The sequence below is a fragment of the Stenella coeruleoalba genome (assembly GCF_951394435.1).
Source record: "Stenella coeruleoalba genome assembly, chromosome: 3".
NCBI classification, from domain to species: Eukaryota; Metazoa; Chordata; class Mammalia; order Artiodactyla; family Delphinidae; genus Stenella; species Stenella coeruleoalba.
Genome location: NC_137148.1, coordinates 55,183,802 through 55,207,166, shown reverse-complemented (window position 1 = coordinate 55,207,166; position 23,365 = coordinate 55,183,802). Strand labels below are relative to the sequence as shown.

At 39.6% G+C, this 23,365-nt stretch overlaps 2 protein-coding genes across 3 annotated transcripts in view; both read right to left on the bottom strand.

Moving 5' to 3' along the window:
* CDK7 (cyclin dependent kinase 7) overlaps positions 1 to 2,814 on the bottom strand; it is a 31,194-nt gene extending 28,380 nt beyond the window's left edge. For both annotated transcript variants that reach the window (XM_079918090.1, XM_079918091.1), the window contains exons 1-2: positions 2,670 to 2,814; positions 2,252 to 2,311 (exon numbers count right to left, since the gene is read on the bottom strand). In XM_079918090.1, coding sequence (XP_079774216.1) covers positions 2,252 to 2,311; positions 2,670 to 2,735 — 126 coding nt within the window. In that variant the 5' untranslated portion in view covers positions 2,736 to 2,814. The remainder of the gene's footprint in view (positions 1 to 2,251; positions 2,312 to 2,669) is intronic.
* A 2,901-nt stretch (positions 2,815 to 5,715) lies between these two features.
* Positions 5,716 to 18,738, bottom strand: KGD4 (alpha-ketoglutarate dehydrogenase subunit 4). Its single transcript, XM_079917848.1, has 4 exons — positions 18,579 to 18,738; positions 9,364 to 9,427; positions 7,990 to 8,177; positions 5,716 to 7,115 (listed from the first exon to the last, which is right to left on the bottom strand). Exons 1-4 carry the CDS (start codon positions 18,618 to 18,620, stop codon positions 7,098 to 7,100), a joined length of 312 nt encoding a protein of 103 aa, XP_079773974.1. The 5' UTR covers positions 18,621 to 18,738; the 3' UTR covers positions 5,716 to 7,097.
* Positions 18,739 to 23,365: the final 4,627 nt, after the last annotated feature.

Sequence of the window (23,365 nt, the reverse complement as noted above, 5' to 3'; positions counted from 1 at the left end):
ACCATAGGGGACTGGTTAAATAAATTGGGAAACATAAATTCAATACAATTGTTTTAAAAGGATAAGGTAGATTAATGATGTCTTAAAAGTCCGAAATACAATAGGCAAAAGAATACAGAATACATAGCTTATTATCCCTTTTTTTGTAAAATTAAACATGTCAGTAAATGAGTGGGAGTAGAAATTGAGTGTTGGGAGAGGAAGGTGCACAAGCACCACATCTCCAATGTTTACCGTAGGAAGTATAGAAAATGTCTAAAACTAGGGAAAGAGACCACTCAAGAAATAATGATAAGCATACTATCTAAAGAAATGGATGTAAATAGCAGAGAAAACAGTTTTGGAGTTGAAAGTGATTGCTCCAAGGAGTGAAAACCAGGGGTAGAGGAGACAGGCATGCTTGGCCTAGTAACTGACTTTTTTTAAAAAAATATTTTGAGAAATAACTGGTTTAGTAGAAGGAGAAATATTTCTGCTTTTTTTTTTTGAGGTATAGTTTATGTATACTATTATATAAGTTTCATATGTATAACATAACGACTCACAATTTTTAAAGGTTATATATTCATTTACATAAAGGTTATATTCCATAAAACCACAAAGATGTACTATTTGAAATAAAAATTAAATGTAAAAGAATATTCCATTATGAGTCACTTTCAAGGGGTACAAGTCTATCACTGAGAAATAGGATGAATTCTAAATCCTAGTTTATGATAAAAGTAAGCAAACAAGAAAACCCACTAGGATTTTCAGAAAACCACAGAATTCAATGAGATTATACCAATTTGAAGAGACTATATCAGTCAAGTCAATACATTTTTAATGAGTGTCTGCAAATGTACCAGACCCAGTCCTAAATATAATTCAAGTGGTAGTAAACAGAAAATAAACTCATAGGTAAAAGACTTTAGATTTTGATAAACGCTATGAAATAATAATAGAGAAATATGCAAAGAACACCAGGTAAGAAGGGAGGCACACCTGTTTTAGCTAGAATGACCAGCAAAGGCGTGTATATACAGGAGATATTTGACTGAGATCTAAATGATAAGGAATCAGTCATGATTTCTGATTACATGATTACTCAAGTTTTAGAGTAAAAATATACTAACCAGAAGGCAGAGCAGCAAATGCAATGATACTGGGACTGGGATGAATTTAATGTATTCAAGGGACAGAAAGGTCAGTATGGCTAGAATAAAGTGAACCAGGGGTAGAATCAGAAAAATAACTTCAGAAAGAATTAACAAAGTTAAGGGTTTCACAAGGGAGTAGCTATGGCATTGGTTTATAGAACATAAACTGGAAAAGGAGATGAGACACGTCAGAAAAAGTAAAAAAGATAACAATGGCAGGAACGATTGTGGAAAGGAAGAGTGGGAAGCAGGTGTTAAGAGTATGAGAGGGATATGCTTCAAAGGAATTAGGGATTTTCAAGGAGAAAGATTCAAAGCAGCAACAGGAATAATAAGGAAGGTGGTCACCTAAGCCACCAAGAGGCCTGAGGTGTGAAGAAACCAGCTTCTCTTGAGAAGGTTATTGATTTCCGTAGTATGGGAAAAGGCAATCAACCTGGGAGCAGGACACCTGGATCTAAAACCTGGCTCTAGCAATTACTATCTGTGACATCTTGATGAGTCACCTAATCTCTCTTAGCTTCAGCCACCTCAAGTGTAAAATAGAAATACTTTACCTACTTCATGGGCTCTTATGAGGATTAAATGAAAAAACGAGGGTGAAAGTGCTTGGTATATAGAGAGTTAACTAAATATGACCGAAGTTTCTTGAATGAATGCGAGTAAAAAAGCTACTGAAACCATTAAAAAAAAACCCGCACCACAGCAATGTCATTAATGCTGGCGAAAGCCTTTCATGGTAAACCTGTACTCAGGAAATACAGATATACAAAGTGGATTCAGGTGAGGCAGAAATAGGGCCCTGGAAAGGTCAGGTGTTCTGAGGACCCAAGAGACGAGCAGTATTTGTCCCCTTTTCCAAGGTCTGCGTTTATAGAACAAACATAACACACAGCTTCCTCTTCATTTCAATTTCAATGAATGCAACAAAACACAAGTTCAACCCGAGTTCCACGTTGGAACACAAGACACTAAGAAATTCTATTTTCTTTGAAAATGACCTAAGTAACTCCTCACTAGCAGAAAACGGTCAAGAGAAGTAAAACGGCCAGACACCGCTCCCAGATACACACATCTTCAAGGAGACTCAAGGAAAAAAAATTGCAACTCACTTTCTTAATGGCGACAATTTGGTTGGTGTTCTTGTCTCTGGCCTTGTAAACCGTGGCAAACTAGAGAGAAGAAGAGAAATAAAGTTAAGTTGGTGAGAGTTTTTTTGGTTTGTGTTTGCCTTTCTACTTTATTAGATTCGGGGAAGCAAGGAACCCAGGGTTCTTGGAAAAAACTCGCGGCGGCTTGAAACGTGGTGGGGCCGTCCACGTCTCGTTCCAGTCTATTCTTCGGAGAAGGCCGCTCAAGGTCTCATGTCCAGGGTGGACAGAGGGGCCGCAGGAGGGGTCTGGGCAGCCTCCCGCAAGCAGAACGAGCAGCGTGGCCCGTCCGCTGGCTTCCACGAGAAAACCCGCGACGGTGTGAGGCGGCCCGGCGTTCCCCGCTCAGGGCCCTCCGAGCCCCACCCGAGAATCTCACCTGTCCCTCGCCGAGGAAGTCCAGTTTTTCATAACGCTTTGCTCGCGACTTCACGTCCACAGCCATCTGTCACGCGAAGCTCGACTCCAACTGAAACGGGAGAGCTCCCAAGACAGCGAGAATTTAAAGCACCTTAAAGCCTCCCACAGCCACTTCCGCCCACTGAGCGCCGATGCTTCATTAGCTCCGCCCCCACTTCCGGGGTGGGCGGGGATGCTGTTAAGTAGGTCCGGCCAGAGCCCGCCCTAAGGGAGCGGCAAGAGGCAGGGCTGGAGGGCTCTTCTGCGCCGCACCCCGTCCTACCACGTGACCGCAGATTGTACCGGAAGCGGGGTGCTCTCGGTGGTGGCTGTGTCACCCTGTTACCGTTTTAACTTAGATACTTTCTTCACTACCGAAGACGGATCAGCGCTCTGATACGATGCTCTGTGTTCAGGATTTAATAGGTGTGTATGAGTGCGCAAGGCTCGGCCTTGTCTCTGATCTCGCTCTCTAGTTTTTGCTCAAGGGTGTCCTGTCACCATGGTTACTGTGGACGCCTAAGCCGACAATTTCAGGTTACTTAAGCGAGTGCCCAGTTCTTAAGGGCTGATCAAGAGGAATTCTTAGTCCTTTATGAAGAAGCACGTCTAGGCAAAGAAGTTCCAAGTCAACTGAACAATTTTGTGCTGTGGAACAGACTTCCGGCCATCAGTTTTCTACCCTGTAAGGTGGAACTTGTAGACTACATCATAGGTGGTTGCGAGGATTAAATGAAACTTGCACAAAGTTTAGACGTAGCGCTCAATGGTTAACTGTGATCAGTACCCAACTTTGATTCTCATAAGTTTTCATACAAATCAATTAATTCATTTATTCAACGAATATATATTGAATGCTTACAATATGCCAGGCTCTGTTGCAGACTCTGAGAAATCAGCAGGGGAAAAACAAATATCAGTGCCTTCCAATGGGAGGAGATAATTAAAATACGCTATGATACATAGTGATAAGTGCTACAGAGATAATAAAGCTGGGAAAGGGGATAGATAGTAGGGTTTGTGATTTTAAATAGGGTGTTACCAGAAAGACATTACTGAAAAGCCACTGCAGAGTTTTGAGCAGACAAGTGATATCGGACTTAATGTTTTAAAACTCGCCCTTTGACTGTTGTGAGAGATTACACTGTAAACTTAGAGGGGCAAGGAAAACCAAGAAGGCCAGTTAAAGAATTATTGCAGGAATCCAGATGGTTGTATTGAGGGTACCAGTTTGGCTTCTAGCCAATACAACTTGCTGACAGACTGGACATGGGTTGTGGGGGAAGAAAAGGATAATTCTAAGGTTTTGAGCTGGAGCATTTGATGCTTCTAAGAGTGGAGAATCCTGATTTTCAGAGTTAGGTTGAAGAAGGCAGCAGAATACAAAAACTCATAACTTACTCAAGGTAATACAGTGTAAAGGCTGAGTCCTTACTCTGGATCTAGGCTACCTGCATATGAATACTGGCCCCACAACTATTCATTTACTAGGTTTATGATTTGGGCAAATTATTTAACCTTTCTGTTGCTAGTTTCTTCTGTTAATAGGACCTACTCACTGGGTTGCTGTAAGGCTTAAATGACTGCACACGTCAGAAACCCTTAGGATACTGTCTGACAGTGTGCAGTTTATGTTAGCCATCACATAACTATTAACTGGTCACGTTCCAGCTCTTTGTCACTACTTGGGTCTTTATTGAGCACTGATATATTCATTAAGCAAAATTCTCCTATGTTGCAGAAAACATACCATCTCTACCACTTATACCTCTTAATTGTGGCAAGTCATACCTAGTGATATACGGTGTCACGTGACTTAGGTAATCGTTCCTTCTAAAAGACATCACTGTTAACAGTAATCTAACCTCACTTGTAGTAGAAATAAGCTAAATAGTGAGCTAAATTTGAGGCTTGAGGTTCCCAAGTGTGCCATGGCATATGAATTGATAATCACATTATATCATGCTGCTGACAAGTAAATTCCTATATTGGGACATTTTAAATAGGGTAACAAAGGCAATGTTTAAGTGATATTCTGGGTTCATTAGGGCACTGTATAAATATAAAATACCATTCAGCATCTGTATAGCATTTTACAGTTAAGAAAGCGCTTTCACACACCAGTAGTAGCCAGCTTCCAAGATGGCCCTAATGATTCTTGCCTTCTGGTATTAATGCACTTGTGTAGTTTACTCACACAATGAAACAGGCTGTTCTGTGTGACTAATAGAGTATTGCAGAAATGAATGTGTATAATTTGAGTCTAGATCATAAAGAGGTATTGCTGCTTCTGCCTGTACACTTGGATCATTTGCTCTGGAGGAATTCAGCCATCATGTCATGAATTCATTCAGGCAGCCCTGTGGAGAAGCCTAGGTGGAGGGGAACTGAGGCCTCCTGCCAACAGCCAGCATCAACCTGCCAGCTATGTGAGTGAGCTATCTTGGAGATGGATGGTCCAGCCCCAGTGAAACCTTCAGATAACTGCAGCCCCAGGTGGCATTGATTGCAACCTCATGAAAAACACTGAGCAGACCTGCCTTGCCAAGCTGCCCCAGAATTCCTGACCCAGAGAAACCATGAGCTATTAAGTGAGTGTCGTTTTCAGCCACTAAATTTGGGGGTGATTTGTTACAACGTAGTAGACAATACACTAATTTGATCCTGCCTATCACATTGTATAGTACTGGAGAAAAAACTGCAAGTTGGACAAACTGAGCGATTTGCTAACGGTTACAGATACTTAACTGTTTAACTCCTAAATGAAAACACAAGCTATTTACTCTAAGTCAAGCCCAAATTCTTTCTATGACACCATCCTCCTTGGGAGCTCATCCTATGACAGCAATTCCCACGAACATCCTTTTGCCATACCTCTAGTCATAAATTCTGTAAAAGTGATATATTTTTTCATTGGAACTTTCATGGCAGCAGCTGTAGTAAAGGTGGTCCTCAGACGGTACCAGTATTGGGGTTTCTAACTGCTGGCCCACGACATTACTCAAGCCACTCTTCATTTCCTGCACCTACCCTGAGAGCAAAAAAATTGCCTTGGGCTTCCTTTTACTGAAATGAGAAAGCTAAGGAGAAAAAAGAGAATAGTGCTAGTTTTTAAGAAATTTTTCCAAGTATATTTTTGAAATAATAAAAAAGAAATCATGAGTCATGTATTTCTCATGAGTTACCAGAATAGCTCATTGCTAGCACCAAACTCCTGTTTCACATTCAAGTTGGGCAACATTTATACTAAGCCACAATACACAATTTACACGAAAAGCAGATCAACTCTGAAATAGTAAAAAAGAAAAAAAAGTATAAAGATTAATCCATACGCAACTGGGCAAATACAAAAACGTACTCAACAATTCTACTGTGTCTATTACTCATGAGTTACCCTTACTATTAGGGATGACTTCTTTAACGCATATTCTAGAAATCATTAAAGGTATAGAAGAGAATTTATTTCACTTTGTGAGGCTTTACTTTCACAATCATACATACCCTTGGCACAGGAAGAGCCTATTAAAATTCTGTAAATTGCCTTAATAAGGTGAATAGGTTGATTTTATGAGGCTTTTGGACAATGAAGTTTGAGAAAGTTTATGCTTGTCAGGATTTGTACACATGATCACAATCAAAACAGTAAAATAAACCAAAGAACAAGACTTTCTTAACACCCCTAAAAACATAGTAACTTAAAATTTCTGGTCAAATGTTATTCCTATGCTATATTCATTTTGATCTCTTATTCTCCATTTGATACTGACATTTTTTTCTGAACACAGGTTACATAATCTTTTGTGTTAACTCCCTAGTCTTAATACCACAAAGGCATCTGTTTTACCATGGCTGTATTTTTATTATTTAGAGTACGATATGCTTATTGAGCCAGTTATTCTCCAGTAACGTTGTGAATGCAAAAACACTGAGAGAATTAAGAACAAATAATGGAGTCATTATTTCACTGATCCTTATCCAATTCCAGGAAAATTACTTCCAGAAAGCTGCAATTCTGCCGGATATATTCTTTCCATGTTTAAACAGAAACTGAAAGAGAAGTGAAATTATGGTAAACCTATGATTGTTCACTAGACATTGTGTACTTTTAATAGTTCAACACTGTAATGCTTGATAATTTGATTATCTGAGTAAATTAATAGGCTAACATTTAAAAATGTATACTTTAATAAGTATAAAGTATATAAACAATCAGGTAAGCTTGTGGAGAAGCTGACCAAGATACATAAATTAGGAGATACAAGTGTCCTAAATTTTCTATACTTTTTTTTTTACAGAAATTTTATTAAAGTTGTTTAATGTACAATTTCTCATTTGTCATTCTGGAAGTCCTTCATTGTAAAGACTCTTCTTTGTCTGATTAAACAAACAGCAGCCACATTGTCAGTGATTATTCTGGACCTCCACGCTGAAAAGGAAGTAATAAAGCAATAAGATTAGGTGTTTCATTTACAAAGAAATGTTTTCATGGCCACTATACAAATTTGAAACATTTTAATCAAATGATCTTTAGGTTTTAAAAACAATTTCAGATTTTTCATAGCTTTGGGGCACTCCTATCAATGTTATAAAGAACTTCAGATCTGAAGAGGACTCAAGGTTGACGTAGATCAATGGTCCTCAAATTTCTTGGTCCTTTACACTCTAAAAAATCAATGAGGGGGCTTCCCTGGAGGCGCAGTGGTTAAGAATCTGCCTGCCGATGCAGGGGACACAGGTTCGAGCCCTGGTCCGGGAAGATCACACATGCCGCAAAGCAACTAAGCCCATGCACCACGACTGCCCAGCCTGTGCTCTAGAGCCCGCAAGCCACAACTACAGAGTCCATGTGCCACAACTACTGAAGCCTGCGCGACTATAGCCCGTGCTCCGCAACAAGAGAAGCCACCACAATGAGAAGCCCATGCACCGCAACAAAGAGTAGCCCCCGCTTGCCGCAACTAGAGAAAGCCCACGCACAGCAACGAAGACCCAACGCAGAGAAAAGTAAATTAATTAAAAAAAAATTAATGAGGACCCTAAAGAGCTTTTTTCCATGGGGTATATATATTTTGCTATTTACCATACTATACTTCTACACATATATTCCTTCATGCACATTTACTGAGGGCTCGAACATCGTTTATTTCTCATAGTCCAGGCCTACATGACCATCCCTGTCTTAGCTATGGACACACCTTGACAAGACAATGGGAAGAACATGGAAATCAGCAATATGAAACTCCAAAGCCAATAACGTTGAGGTGTTTTCCACAGTATTGGGATAAAGAGCAACAACGTACTTGGATAAATTCAATTTCTTCTTGAGATACAAGTTTCCTTCTGTACTTCTGAGGTAAAGTTTTTATTAACTCTGCAGTGTCTGGTGGACCCGGATGCATCAGCCAGTCTGGCGATTTACTTCCCTTAGAATGCTGTGAAATTGAAGAAGAGTGAGACGGTAGTCCTGCTGATCTCAGAACTTCTGACACTGAAATTAAAAAAAACAAAAAAATAGAGGAATTGTTCAGTGTCTTAAAATACTATTTTGAATTATCTATCATTAAATAATCAAGTTATTCTTTTTTTTTTTTTGCGGTACGCGGGCCTCTCACTGTTGTGGTCTCTCCTGTTGCGGAGCACAGGCTCTGGATGCACAGGCCCAGCGGCCATGGCTCACGGGCCCAGCCGCTCCGCGGCACGTGGGATCTCCCCGGACCGGGGCAGGAACCCGTGTCCCCCCAATCCGCAGGCAGACCCCCAACCACTGCGCCACCAGGGAAGCCCTCAAGTTATTCTTAAAATGATAAGTATTACAATCCAAGAGATAAGTATTATAGAGTAACTTCGTTGGGTAGCTCTATATAGTTTCATAAAGTTCTTTTTAAAGCAAATGAGGTAGTTTTAAGTGAATGAATTACTAAATTGAAGAGTAAGTTCATAAAATAATGAAATTTCTAGGTAGTGGAGTTCAACCCGTATGGATAACTTACATTACTTAAATTTTGTCATATGGTAGAGATTACAGGTAATACCATACAATGGAGAATAAGAAAGTTGGTAAATGCAGATGAGATTTGTTTTCTCCATACTTGTTTGTCACCTATATCTTAATTTTTCAAGAGTTACAATAAGTTAAAAATATCCATACAAAATTTGTTAAAATTCTCCCTAAATTAAAGGTCAAGTATCTTATAATTAAAGACAGCTGACAGAGCAGTAAGAGAAAAACAAAACTTGTTCAGAATCTTCAGTTACTGTAATAGGCAATGATTGTTAAGTTCTAAGGCAATCCAAGAAATATTTACTGCCTCAATGAACAGATAAATCAGTGAATGAAAGAAAAGGTTAGCTGGGAGAGAAATATAGGAATGGTGGTTATTCATCATAATCTCTGCAAATATAAGCATGGGACATTCTTCTGAAGGACAGAAGGTGGAACAAAAATTCCCATATATAAACACAGTATCATTAAAAATTCAGAAATACCTATTGTCAAGTTACTACTTTTTTACAAGGAGGTAATAGAAAGTTAGTTAATGCAACCTAACATACCATTGTGATCTAAGCTACCATTGCCTACCGGATTCTAAAATGAGAAATATTGTGTATAATAGAATATTCATGTATAAATCTGCATGTACATATCCTTTTAGTATAAATAAACTACAGCTTACCATTGGGTTTAGGATTGTCTCTTCTGTCAGGGAACCTTATTAATGGAGTATGTGGCTTGACTACCTAAAGGAAAAATAAAATGCATGAAAAAGAAATGAAGCACTAAAATAACCTCATTTACTACATAAGAAATAATCTAATGAACCTCACAAGCAGATGCCTTTGTTAAAATAAAATAACTTAGTACCTGACAGCAACTTTAAATTTTACTATTTTCAATTTTACTCTTTCCCAACAAGGATAGCTAGTCTATGAACTATTATCTGATATTCATAAGAACTTTGTACTTTATACATCACAAGATATTTTACTGTACTGCCTACTGACCTCAAAACAACCCTATAAGGTGACAAGGATTTTATGTTGCATGACTTCTAAATCACCCTGCTGATTGGTAAGAATTGCAAGTTTCCTGACTTGTAGTGAGTGTTGTTTCTCTACTATGTTAATACCTAGTAGTTTAGATAGAATAGGATAAAAAGCATATTGAAAATTAGGTAATCAAAAGAATACTTTTTCTGACTATAAAAGTAACCCATGTTCTGTGTAAAAAATTTGGAAAAAACACAGAAAAGCACAAAGAAGAAAACACCATCTATAAGCCAAAACCCACATAAAATAGACTTAAACATTTGATAGCCCTTGACTTCAGCCTTTTTCCTATACCCATAGAAATACATGTATTTAGAACACTGTTTTTAATAAGATATTTGAAGAGTATTAATGTTTTATCCCTAAAATTCCAGTTAATGCTACAGAGGAGCTTAAGCAGAACTTTCAGTATGAAATCTTCTGAATATATATAAAATGCTGAGACTCTAATAAACAGAGTACTATTTTTTACTAACGTAATCTATAAGTTGCTGTGTAACTAGTGAGACAGGTGTGTGTTTATCTGCAATATATTTGTATATATGTACTACACATTACACATTTTATATGAGTACAGAAACAAATAGGCTTGTAGGGATGGGTCTGAAAACTAACCACCATAATTCTGCTGCTGTGAGAAAATGCTGGAAGATAGTTGTCTCCCTAAGCATTAAAGCATGTTCACATCTTTCATGTTAAAAAACAAGCCTTCTCACTCCATGTAGTACCTGTTTCTTTTCATAGCCAGGCTTCTTGAAAGAGTGTTCTTTCCTTCCTATAGTCCTAAGCTTTTCAGGATAAACTTCAAACTCGCATTTGGCACACACAGGTCCATCATGATCAGGTCTCTCCCTACCTCTCTAGCCTCATTCCCCACCACTGTACCTTTCACTCCAGGTATTCTGAAGTACTTTTCATTTCCCTAACTCCTCATACCATTTCCATCCCCATTCAATCTACAGCTTGTGTGCTCTGCCACGAATCTCTCCCAGGTCCCACCCCGCTTCCATGCCTCCATTTTCATCTGACTGCTTATCTTTGAAAACAGCTCAACTGTCACTCCTCTCTAAGAAGATTCCCGATTCCTAAATCTGATTTAAAAACTCCTCCTGTGTTTCCACAGCAACCTGAACATCCTAAGAATATTGTGTAGAGGACAGTAAATGAGCCAATGATTACAGGAGAGCAAAGCTCCTGGAAAGGCAGAGATGGAAAATTAAGTACTTCTGCAGAAGTAGCCAGTACATAGTAAATGCTCAGCAAACATCTGACAAATGAGTGAATAGACCATTTGTAGGTAAGGGCTAACTGTATAGGTATGTAAGTATGTATACACACACTTAAACAAATGTACATACACCAGAGAGAAAGAATCCATTTCAACATTGCTTTTGTACACTTAAAAATATGGTTGGGCTTCCCTGGTGGCACAGTGGTTGGGAGTCTGCCTGCCGATGCAGGGGACGCGGGTTCGTGCCCTAGTCCAGGAGGATCCCACATGCCGCGGAGCGGCTGGGCCTGTGGGCCATGGCCGCTGGGCCTGCGCGTCCGGAGCCTGTGCTCCGCAGCGGGAGAGGCCACAACAGTGAGAGGCCCGCGTGCCGGGGAAAAAAAAAAAAAAAAAAAAGGTAATATGCCCATATACATTAAATTCCCACAGCTTGGTATCCCCCCTTTTTAAGAGAAAATTTTAAAAATACATAAAAGTAGACAGAGTAGTATAATAAACCCTGATAAACACATCACACAATTTCAACAGTAATCAATCTTATTTCATCAACCCTTCCCCCATTAAACAAATCCCAGTCATCTCATCTCATCTGTTAATACCATCTACATGTATCACTAACAGAAAAGGATTTGGTTAAACCATAGTCCCAATACTTTTCCCACACTTAACAAAAATAATTCTTTAATATCATCTATTATTTAGCTATGCTCAAATTTTCCTGTCTCAAAATTGTCTTTTTTAAACTCTAAATGTAAATACAAAGAGAAACAAATAAGTCTGTCAATTAGTTGACCAGCTTATAACTAAGGAAAAAAAAGGAGCTAATCCAAATAACTCTCACAGTGCTTGGACTATATACCTTCAGTCTAAAGACAAAAAGAAATACAAAGAAATCTTGAACTTTTTACTTAGTAGGTTGGTTGTATAGATATAGCTATACATTTTGTATATATTGTAGGACTAAGCAAATGAGTATATACATATATTGATGTTTGTGGAAGGCAGGGATTTCCCTGTGAGAGAAAGAACATATAAATATGGGATGAGGGAAGGCAAGGAAGAATACTGTAGTGTTAAGACTGGAATCTGAGGGAATCAGCAGGAAGTCAGGATAAATGCCATGAGTTTATTCAACCAGCCCCCTGTTATTTTGGGTTGTTAATTTGAGTCGTTTCCAATCTTCTTCCAGTTCTCCTATACCACTGGGCACAGCCCCACTCACCCCAGCCCCTAGCCTTCCTCACTGTGGACATCTCCCACCAGAGTATTCTATTTGTTACAAATGATGAAACTATATTAACACGTCATTATCACCCAAAGTTTTACATTAGAGTTCATTCTTGGTGTTGTACGTTCTATGGGTTTTGACAAATGTACAATGACATATTCACTATTACAGCATCTTCTGTGTTCTGCCTACTCATCCCTTCATTCCCCAATCTCTGGCAACCACTGATCTGTTTACTGTCTCCACAGTTTTGCCTTTTCCAGAATGTCATGCAGATGGAATCATACAGCATGTAGCCTTTTCAGATTGGCTTCTTTCATTTAGTAACATGCATGTATGTTTCTTCCATGATTTTTCCTGGCTTGGTAGCTTGTTTCTTTTTGAAATAACATTATAAATTATATTTGTATAATATACAAATATATAATTATATAATAATATAATATTACAATACTATAATTTGGGTTGAGTAATATTACATTGTCTGGATGTACCACAGTTTATTTATCCATTCACCTACTGAAAGACATCTTGGTTGTTTCCAAGTTTTGGCAATTATAAATGAAGCTGCTATAAACATCCATGTGCAGGTTTTTGTTCGGACGTAAGTTTTCAATTCATTTGGGTGAAAGTGCGATTGTCCAACCATATGGTAAAAGTATGTTCAGTTGTGTAAGAAACTGCCAAACTGCCTCCCGAAGTGGCTGTGGCACTTTGCATTCTCAACAGCAGTGAATGAGAGTTCCCATTGCTCCACCTCCTTGTCAGCATTTGGTGGTGTCAGTATTCTGGGTTTCAGCCATTCTAATAGGTATATAGAGGTGTCTTACTGTTGTTTTAATTTGCAATTAATTCCCTAATGACTATGATGTTGAACATCTTTTCATATCATTGTCATCTGTATATCTTCTTTGATGAGGTGTTTGTTCAGCTCTTTTGCCCATTTTTTAGTCAGGCTGTTTTCATTGTTGACTTTCTTTTTTTTTTCTTTTTTTTTTTTTTTCTGGTACGCGGGCCTCTCACTATTGAGGCCTCTCCCATTGCAGAGCACAGGCTCTGGACGCACAGGCTCAGCAGCCGTGGCTCACGGGCCCAGCCGCTCCGTGGCATGTGGGATCTTCCCGGACCGGGGCACGAACCCATGTCCCCTGCATCAGCAGGCGGACTCTCAACCACTGCGCCACCAGGGAAGCCCCATTTTTTTAAATATAAATTTATTTATTATTTTTGGCTGTGTTGGGCCTTCGTTGCTGTGCGCGGGCTTCCTCTAGTTGCAGGTGAGCGTGGACTCCTCATTGCGGTGGCTTCTCTTGTTGCGGAGCACGTGCTCTAGGGCGTATGAGCTTCAGTAGTTGTGGATCGTGGGCTCTAGGGCACAGGCTCAGTAGCTGTGGTGCATGGGCTTAGCTCCTCCATGGCATGTGGGATCTTCCCAGATCTGGGCTCGAACCTGTGTCCCCTGCATTGGCAGGCAGATTCTTAACCACTGTGCCACCAGGGAACTTTTAAGAGTTCTTTATATATCTTGAATAACATCCTTTATTAGATATTCTTTTTGCAAATATTTTCTCCCAATCTGTGGCTTGTCTTCTCATTCTCTTCACAGTGTCTTTTGCAGACCAGAAATATTTAATTTTAATGACATCCAGTTTATCAATTATTTCTTTCATGGATTGTGCATTTGGTGTTGTATTTAAAAAGTCACTGCCAAATCCAAGATCATCTAAATTTTCTTCTCTGTTATCTTCTAGAAGTTTTATAGTTTTCCACTTTACATATAGGCCTATGATCCATTCTGAGTTAATTTTTGTGAAAGGTATAACGTCTGTGTCTAGATTCATGTTTTGCAAAGTGGATGTCTAGTTGTTCCAGCAACATTTATTGAAAAGACTATCTTTTCTCTATTGCATTGCCTTTGCTTCTTTGTCAAAGATCAGTTGACTATCCTGTTATTTCTACCTTTCTAAGTCTCTTAGTTTTAGCTGTGCCTCATATATAGCATAGCATTGATTATTCATTTGTTGGCCAATATGAAAATACTTTTAAAAGGGCAGTTACACCATTTGAATTTATAGATATAACTCACAAGTTTGGTGTATTTTCTGTCATATCATTATATGATTATTTAAATATAAAGTCCTTTGTCATATGATCTTTTTCTTTGCTTTCATTTGTGGGGTTTGTTGTTTTGTTTTTTGATATTTGGAAAGATTTGTACTTTTGTATGTTTATGTTATGTTGCTACCTTTAGATAATACTCTTAGTTGCCCGTTTCTGAGATACTATCTATTGGTTCACTATTATGAGAAAGAATGGTAGTTGATGGTAATCTCTTCTCTGCCTTCCCTCCCCATCTTTTACTACCATTTAATAACCAGAGGCAATTAGCAAGTTTATTCTACCTTCTGTATACTCTTCCCCTTATTCCCTCCATTTTAAAGTTTTATTAGATCTATACTGTCAAAAAAAATAATATTACCAACAAGTCTTTCTCCCTTATCTGCATTATTTAGTCTTAGTTCTATAGTTAAATACATTCAGTGCTTACATCCAGTTCCTATATTAAAACAGCCACAAGTACAAATAAGTATTTCTTAGTTGTCTGAAGCTCATTCTCTGTGAGAGCTGTAAGAAGAGCTTCAGGGAACAATATTCCCTGAGTTATTAAAGGTTAAGAAGAGTTTGTGGCCTTTACACTTGAAGGTCAATGTAGCTAGATAAAGCTTTGGTTCACATTTTCTTTAACTACCTTAAATATGTTATCCACATGTTTTCCTTAATGAAGTATTATTGTTGAAAACTCTGATAACTTCCATTCTCTTTTAAGTGCTTGGTCTTGTCGCTTGGATCACCAAATAATTTTTTCTTTAAAATTTAATGATTTTACTAGAATATACTCATTAATCAAACATACTGGATCAAATCTACAAGGTATAACTTTAAGTTTTCTTTTGTATCAGGAAAGTTTTATTAAATTATAGGTTTTGAGACTTGGTCAACTCTATCTACTGTCACTTTTTCATAGACTACTTATTACACAAAAGTTGCATCGTCTCGTCTTTATCGTCTCTATGATTTTCTCTGAAACCCTTTCACCTTTTTTCATTATCAGTGATTTCTTTTGGAAACTATTATTCTGTTAAGGAATCCACTTCTATGATTCACGAAGCCCAGGCAGAGTTAACAGTGACGAGTTCTGGAGGTAACACTCCACCCTGGACTTTCTGGTTATAACCACCATCTCCTCTCTCTACCTCAACTGAAAACCGAGCCTCATGAGGCCTCAATCCCTGCCCTCCTGTTCGTGGAAGATGCCAAAGCCAACTATGTAAGAGGCTTTTTTAGAGGAGAAGACAACTCTTGTCTTCTCAGAAGACAAACCCTCTACTTTGCTTTATAAGGCAGATAGCAACCCCAAACCACAGACAGGCTGGGACCTGCCTAGGCCTCAATCATTATCTGTGACTTTTAAAAAAAATCATTTTTCTCCTTTCCTCCACTATTTCCTTTAGCAAAACTTCCAAGTTGCCTATTGACCTTTATATTCTTTCCAGTTTAGCATCTATTCCTGAAAGGTTCTTTTCTTTTACTCTTAATTCTTTACTGAGTTCAGAACTGTACCATCCCTAAAATCTTAATCTAAAATCTAAACTCAACTACAACCTTTTAACTTACAACTCTCTTCTCTGTTATTTCCCACCATCAGTTCCAGCAAGCCCTTCATTTCCTTTATCGTTCCCTTTTCTCCCAGTCAATTGGTTCCATCCTGACTTTACTTCCTTTCTCATCTAGCCTAGAACCTACAGTCCATTCAAAAACCTCTTAGCACTCTCAACTGCCTTGCTGGAGGTTTATTTTCACCTCACCTGTAAAGCTCAAACCCTGAATTAATCCAACCACTTACCTTCTTCCCCTGTGTCTCATGCAGCCAAACGATTTCCTGAATGATGAACTATCTCCTTTCTACTATCGCATCATCCCAAACATATCAAATATATACTGCTTGGCATTTATTTTATTATTATTATTTTTAAATAAATTTATTTATGTATTTATTTTTGGCTGCATTGGGTCTTCGTTGTTGCACGCGGGCTTTCTCTAGTTGTGTTGAGTGGAGCTACTCTTCGTTGTGGTGCGTGGGCTCCTCATTGCGGTGGCTTCTCTTGTTGCGGAGCACGGGCTCTAGGCGCACGGGCTTCAGTCGTTGTGGCACACGGGCTCAGTAGTTGTGGCTCAGGGGCTGTAGAGAGCAGGCTCAGTAGTTGTGGCGCACAGGCTTAGCTTCTCCGCAGCATGTGGGATCTCCCTGGACCAGGGCTTGAACCTGTGTCCCCTGTGCTGGCAGGCGGATTCTTAGCCACTGCACCGCCAGGGAAGCCCCTGCTTGGCATTTAGCAGGCATTTAATGAACACTTATAAATTACTCTTCTGAAATTACTTTTGAATACCCTGTGGTCCAGCCAAATCCCTCTACTTAATGGTGACATTATGCTTTGTGAATTCCTATCAGTTTGTGCCAGCCTGTTGAAATACTACTCTTTCTTAAAGACACCAATCAACAGCCAAGTTCTAAGCTCTGTGGAGGCACCATGTATTGTCTTGTTGGCACTGCAGTCTCAGCACTGAGTATAGGCCTGGCACAGAAGTACTCAATACATTTTGCTAATGTTAACATGTAATTATTACATAATGTCAGCACATACTGCTTTGTATTATGAACCTGAATACAAGTCTTTGCAGCTTTGTTAAAAGGAGACAGACCATTTCTTACTGTATATCTCACAGCATCTTTTTTATTGTTGTTGCATATATCAATAGTAAGTTCTTTATTATTGCTGTGTACTGTTCCATTTTAACAAATCTACCACACCTTATCTTGCTAATGGACATTTGGATAATTTCTGGTTTAGGGGTTATTATTAATAAAGCAACTATGAACATTTTTATATAGTTTTTTAAATAGGTATATGCACTCATTTCTCTGGGATATAAACCTATGAGAAAAACTGCTTGGACATAGGGTAGGTATGTTTAACTAGTATTAGAGGCCCACAAAAGTTTTTCAAAGTGACTGTACCATTTTATATTCCCACTAGCATTGTATGAGTTTCAGGTGCATCATGTTCTCATCACCACTTGGTATTGTCAGTCTTTTAAATAATTTTGGTGGGTGTGGTAGTACTTCCTGGTTTTAATTTGCATTTTCCTGGCAAATAATGATGTTGAGTATCTTTTCACTGGCTTAGTGCTCATTTGAATATCTTGCTTTGTGCAATATCAAGTTTTTCTTACCCATTTTAAAAACTGGGCTATATATTATGGATATATATAATTATCTATTATGGATACCAGTCCTTTGTCGGATGTTCTCCTGTCCTCACAGCACCTTTAACGCTCAATAACTACCCGCTGAATGAGTAAGTGAGGATCATTCGTTGCAATGGGAGCAAAGACTGGGATCTAGGATTCTCTTTCAGAGCGAAATAACTTTAAGAAAAGGTCTTTTAAGAGATGTGCAAAGGGAAATGCACTTCTCGTGTCAAAGTTAAAAGGTAATTGTACAATAATATACTTTAAGAGTTGAAAAAAACTCGTGTAAAGCAACCACAAAAGTGGAGATTGTCGCCCATTATATACCAATTTTACCTTTCCTATTTAAGCTAGAGGTCACAGCTGGAGAAGCAAAAACAAAAGCTGTCAGGAGTTAGTAACTGATGTGTGGATTAACAATAAAGTTCCTCTAGCGCCAACCTAAATTCAGGGGAAAAAAGCTTAGGAAACCAACACTAAGACATATATTACAGATAAACTTAAATATGTATTTTTTCCATTCTCCCCCATCCAGCCTGTAACCAGACGCTGGTTGGTGGGGGAGAACCCGCCTCCGGCGAAGATGCAGCCCGCGGGGCCAGTTCTCTGGCCATTCCCAAGACCTTGAAGGGACACCAGGTCAGAAGCAGGGTTCGCTTCCTTTCACTCACCGCTACCGCCTTCCTTCCGATTGGCTGATCCGCGACAACACAGACAATACTGGTCGCTGATTGGCCAGGATATTGCCAGGACAGCCAAACTGCAGACTCCTAACAGGCTAACGAGGTCCCGGTGGAGGGCAGTCCAGGGACTTCGGAACAGCTATGTGCCTACCTGCTGAGATGCACTCCCGCGGCCTGGCTCGAACCCTCAGCTGCGGTCCCCGGCTCACTGCCCGACCCAACGAGCTCAAGGTCCAATTCTCACATACACCCCGGGAAGCCGCTGCTGGCCCTATGCAGGGCCGTGGTCACCGCGCAGTCTCCACCACCGCCTTTCCTCCCCAGCGCCGGTGCTACAGTCAGCACCATCCCTACTGCCTACGGCGCGGAAAGGCAACCGAGTCTCCTTACCTGAACGACCCTGCTGGCAGACGCCATCTTGCTGCCCATCATGACCCCCGAGAGGGGCAGCTTCCGGGGCCCTGGCGAGCAGCGGCTATAACAGGAGTCCTGGGCGGCTGGGGGCGGGCTCTACCTGTGACGTCACGGAGGAGGAGCGGGCGCTCGGGAGAGACCCTCCTCCACTGCGGAGCTAGCCCCACCCACTTGTGCCTGACACCGCCCCTCCTCTCTTCCTGCCTGGGAACTGACCCAGGTGTTTCCCATTGCTTCGTTTTGAAGACGAAGGTTTGTGGTATTGTATTTATTTTTGTTCACCGGCCTATGAGTGATCTGGGACCATTTCTTCTCCAGATAGGCAGTTTCCAGTTTCAGTGTAGTCCAAAATTTAATCTGAAACCAAATAAGTAATATAAATTCTTGTGGCTTCCTAAAACGAACAATCTCGTTAAAGTTTAGGAGTAAGAAGCAAGCTCAGAAAGAGTGGTCAGTTCCGGGTCTACACAAGGCCACCTCATACTCCGTTGCTTATTATTTTTTTTATTGTAGTTGTTTTACAATGTTGTATTAATTCCCGTTGCTTATTAACATTTCTCGATTTGGTATTCTGATTCCTTTCTCTACCATTAGTCCCGATATTAAACTACTGCCTACTTGGAGTCTGAGAAAACTCAGAAGTTCAAGTTTTTCTTTTTGAAACATGAGCCATCCATGTCATTCCACCACGTTATATTAAATTCTATGGTAAATATTAATGTTTACAATGTTAAAAATTTTTAATACACAACATGTTGCAGCCATTTAACTTTGTAGGTAATGCAGCCTTACACTATTGTAAATATTTAGAGTGACAAATTTGTTTTGATGGTCTAGGTCAATGGTTTCTAAATCTAGAGGGTTATTGAGCCTAAATATGGGCCCTTCTGATTCAGTATGTGTGTGGAGGACACCAGGAATCTTTTTTTTTTTAAAGCTTTCAAAGCTTGTTTTAGCAGCACATATTCTAAAATCAGATTGATAAAGTGGTTAAATGGGCAAAGCACATGAACCAGTAAATTACAGAAAAGAAACACAAATTGCCCTTAAAAACGTTAAAAGACATTCAACCTCCCTTATTCTAAGAAAAATTTAAACTACACTGAAATGCTATTTTCAATCCATCAAATTGGCCAACAGACAGAATTTGGAGAATATGATTTGGGGAGGCTGTAGGGAAAGAGGCACTAATGTATATCGTTGGTAGTGATGAAATGAAACTTGTATTTTAAGACAGGACAAGAAAGATTAAACATAAAATTCTCTGTGTGTCCCTTTGGGCCTCCTCCCTCCCTAATGTGCACGTGCATCTGCATTACACATTAACCAGAGCTCATCAAACATGGGAGCACTTGCTCAACTGCAAAGATCTTTTTGTTTTTTTCTTTCTTCTGACGCTAGCAATGTAACTTCTTAAAACAATAGCCTTCTTTCCCAGATCTGTAGGGGGTCACGGTGACTTGCTGCTCACATGGTTTATGTATGCTTGGTGAACTTTATGTAAAATATCGGTTTGTCATTTTGATGTACAATCCTTTGTCTCAAAAATATATGACTGTGCCTTAGACTTCTAACAGGTGGAAAAGTTCTCAGAGCTTTCTGAGAATCGGCTACCTGGATTATAATAGTGTTTGGCTTGAATAAAATTCCTCCCCCCCACTCTTATCTTGATAGTTAATTGAATATCAACTGAATAGTTAATTGAATTTTCATCGACAGTGGGAGTAAAAGATGGTACTCGAAAAAACTACATACTGAATGACTCCAAATATATGACACTCTGGAAAAGGCAAAACTATGGAGACACTTAAAATATCAGTGGTTGCCAGAGGTTGGGGAGAGGGAGGGACAAATAGGCAGAGCACAGGGGATTTTTAGGACGGTGAAACTATTCTGTACGATACTATAATGGTGGGTACATGTCATTATACATTTTTCAAAACTCATAAAATATACAACCCTTGGGTGATAATGACATGTTAATGTTAGGGTTCAGTTGTAACAAATGTACCGCTCTAGTCGGGGATGGTGACAGCGGGGTGAAGTTGTGCCTGTGTGCGGGAAGTAGGTATACGGGAACTCTGGATTTTCTGCACCATTTTGCTGTGAACCTAAAACTGCTTTAAAAAATAAAGTGGGTCTTCCCTGGTGGCGCAGTGGTTGAGAGTCCGCCTGCCGATGCAAGGGACACGGGTTTGTGCCCCGGTCCAGGAAGATCCCACATGCTGCGGAGCGGCTGGGCCCGTGAGCCATGGCCGCTGAGCCTGCGCGTCCGGAGCCTGTGCTCCGCAAAGGGAGAGGGACAACAGTGAGAGGCCCGCGTACCGCACACAAAATAAAAAAAATAATAATAAAAGTGTATTAAAAAATTTTTTTAAAGTCACCATTGCCGAAACCAGATAAACTAATGTGTTCTTAAAGTTCAAAAACGGTGACTATACTTGATGACATTGTATTGTACAACTGAAATTTACTGAGAGTAGAACTTAAATGTTCTCACCAAAAAAAAGAAAAGAAAGAAAAAGTAAATTTGTGAGGTGATGGATGTGTTAACTGGATTGTGGGAATCCTTTCACAATGTATACATATATCAAATCAACACACTGAAAGCTTTAAATATTTCACAATTTTGTCAATGACCTCAATAAAGCTGGTGGGGAAAAGCTCAAAAGCAACAGCAGCTTAGATGCCTAGTACACAGACTTTTCATTTACATTCAGAGAAACAGCAAGTTTCTATGTGAAAATCTACAATATTAGATTCTCATTCTGGTCATTTAAGAGAGAATTTATTGGCTACTTTTCTAAATAAAATAAATATTTGTCATTTTCCTTTATGATTATACTTAAGAGATGAAGAAAATGGGCAAAGAATTCCCATGATTTTTTTTTTTTTGCGGTACGTGGGCCTACTCACTGTTGTGGCCTCTCCCATTGCGGAGCACAGGCTCCGGACGCGCAGGCTCAGCGGCCATGGTTCACGGGCCCAGCCGCTCCGCGGCATGTGGGATCTTCCCGGACTGGGACATGAACCCGTGTCCCCTGCATCGGCAGGCGGACTCTCAACCACTGCGCCACCAGGGAAGCCCACAGGTGGATTCTTAACCACTGTGCCACCAGGGAAGCCTGAGATTTTTTTTTTTAATTTTATTTTTTTATACAGCAGGTTCTTATTAGTTATCTATTTTATACATATTAGTGTATATATGTCTAGAGATTTTATTAAAAGATAAACTTCCCAAGTCCTGTAATACCAAGAAGTTTCCTGGGAATACCTGATGATAAATTCAGAAAATGTCAAATGCAATACAAATTACTGGTCATATTGGTATGAATTTTGTTTGGGAAGACTGCCAGGAAAATGCTCTGACTTTTCTCTACTTGTGGATTTATTTGTAAGTGTTGGCATTCATACTCCACAGAATTCTCATCCAGGCCCCTTCTTGATTAGTTCTTTCTAGGATGAAGATGATAAAAGTAGCTGAAGCTGAGGCAGCAAACCAAATCCTATCTTATCTTCCTGCTGCTCAGTTTCAATCACCCTCCTGTCATCACATCATTTGATTACTCATCCCATGCAAGTCTCGTGATTTTCGTCTTGTAAAACAAAGGATGTTGTCCACCCTCCAGTTCTACAAGGATCAAGTCATTAGCCACTGCAATACCTGACCTACAGTATACCCTGAAAGGAATTCAGAACAGAGGAGGCACTCTGTGCTTTAGGAGAACAGGCAAAACAGGCCCTTAGATATATTTCAGGAAATTCTGTGATTCTGGTTTCTTGCATCCTCCCATACTTAGAAAAGCACTAAAATCCTTAACTGGTGTATCTGTTCCTCTTGACTAGCAGTAACCTTCTACTGAGATGTATACTGGATTGCACATACTTATTAGCCAAAGTCACATATATAATTGGCCTGTCCCCCTACCTCTTCGGAGCAGTTCCTCAGAGCTGAGAGGCTGTCTCCTAGTCCTCAGTAGGACACAATAAAACTCAACTCACAGCTCTTACATTGTGCATTTTTCTTTCAGTCAACAGTCTATATCCTGAATGCTATTACTTGACTATTTTCATGGACCTGTGGAGCACACCATCTGATTCTACCTTATATTGTGTCTTAACGTCCCTATCTTATCTGGCCTTTGACTTTCTTGTTCCATGTACCTCGTTCCTGACATTTGCTGTACGTCTGTTAGGTAGAGCTCATTGTGTATGACAACTTCCTGATGTGATCAATACAAAGTACCCAGAACAACTTGTGAATTTTCTTGATAAAAAAAAATTGAAACTACTTTAATAAAGCACTTAGATCTGACTTCTGATTTACAGGAATAAAGAGGTGAAACAAGCTACCTACACTACTAGGAAGCAATCAGACTAATCAGAATAGAGAACTTTCTACAGGACAACTGGTTCCTTCAAGTCAATGACTGTAAGAAGAAGAGGTTGGGGGGGTGCATATAATCTGTTGCAGCTACTCAATTCAGTTCAACTAGAGATCTTATGATGGGGTTACGTCCCAATAAACCTATCCTAAGTTGAAAAGATCCTAAGTCAAAATGAATTTAATACACCTAACCCTTTTTTAATGTATTTTTTTAAGTCTTTATTGAATTTGTTACAATATTGCTTCTGTTTTATGTTTTGGCTTTTTGGCTGCGAGGCATGTGGAATCTTAGTTCCCTGACCAGGGATTGAACCAGCACTCCCTTCATTGGAAGGTGAAGCCTTAACCACCAGACCGCCAGGGAAGTCCCAATACA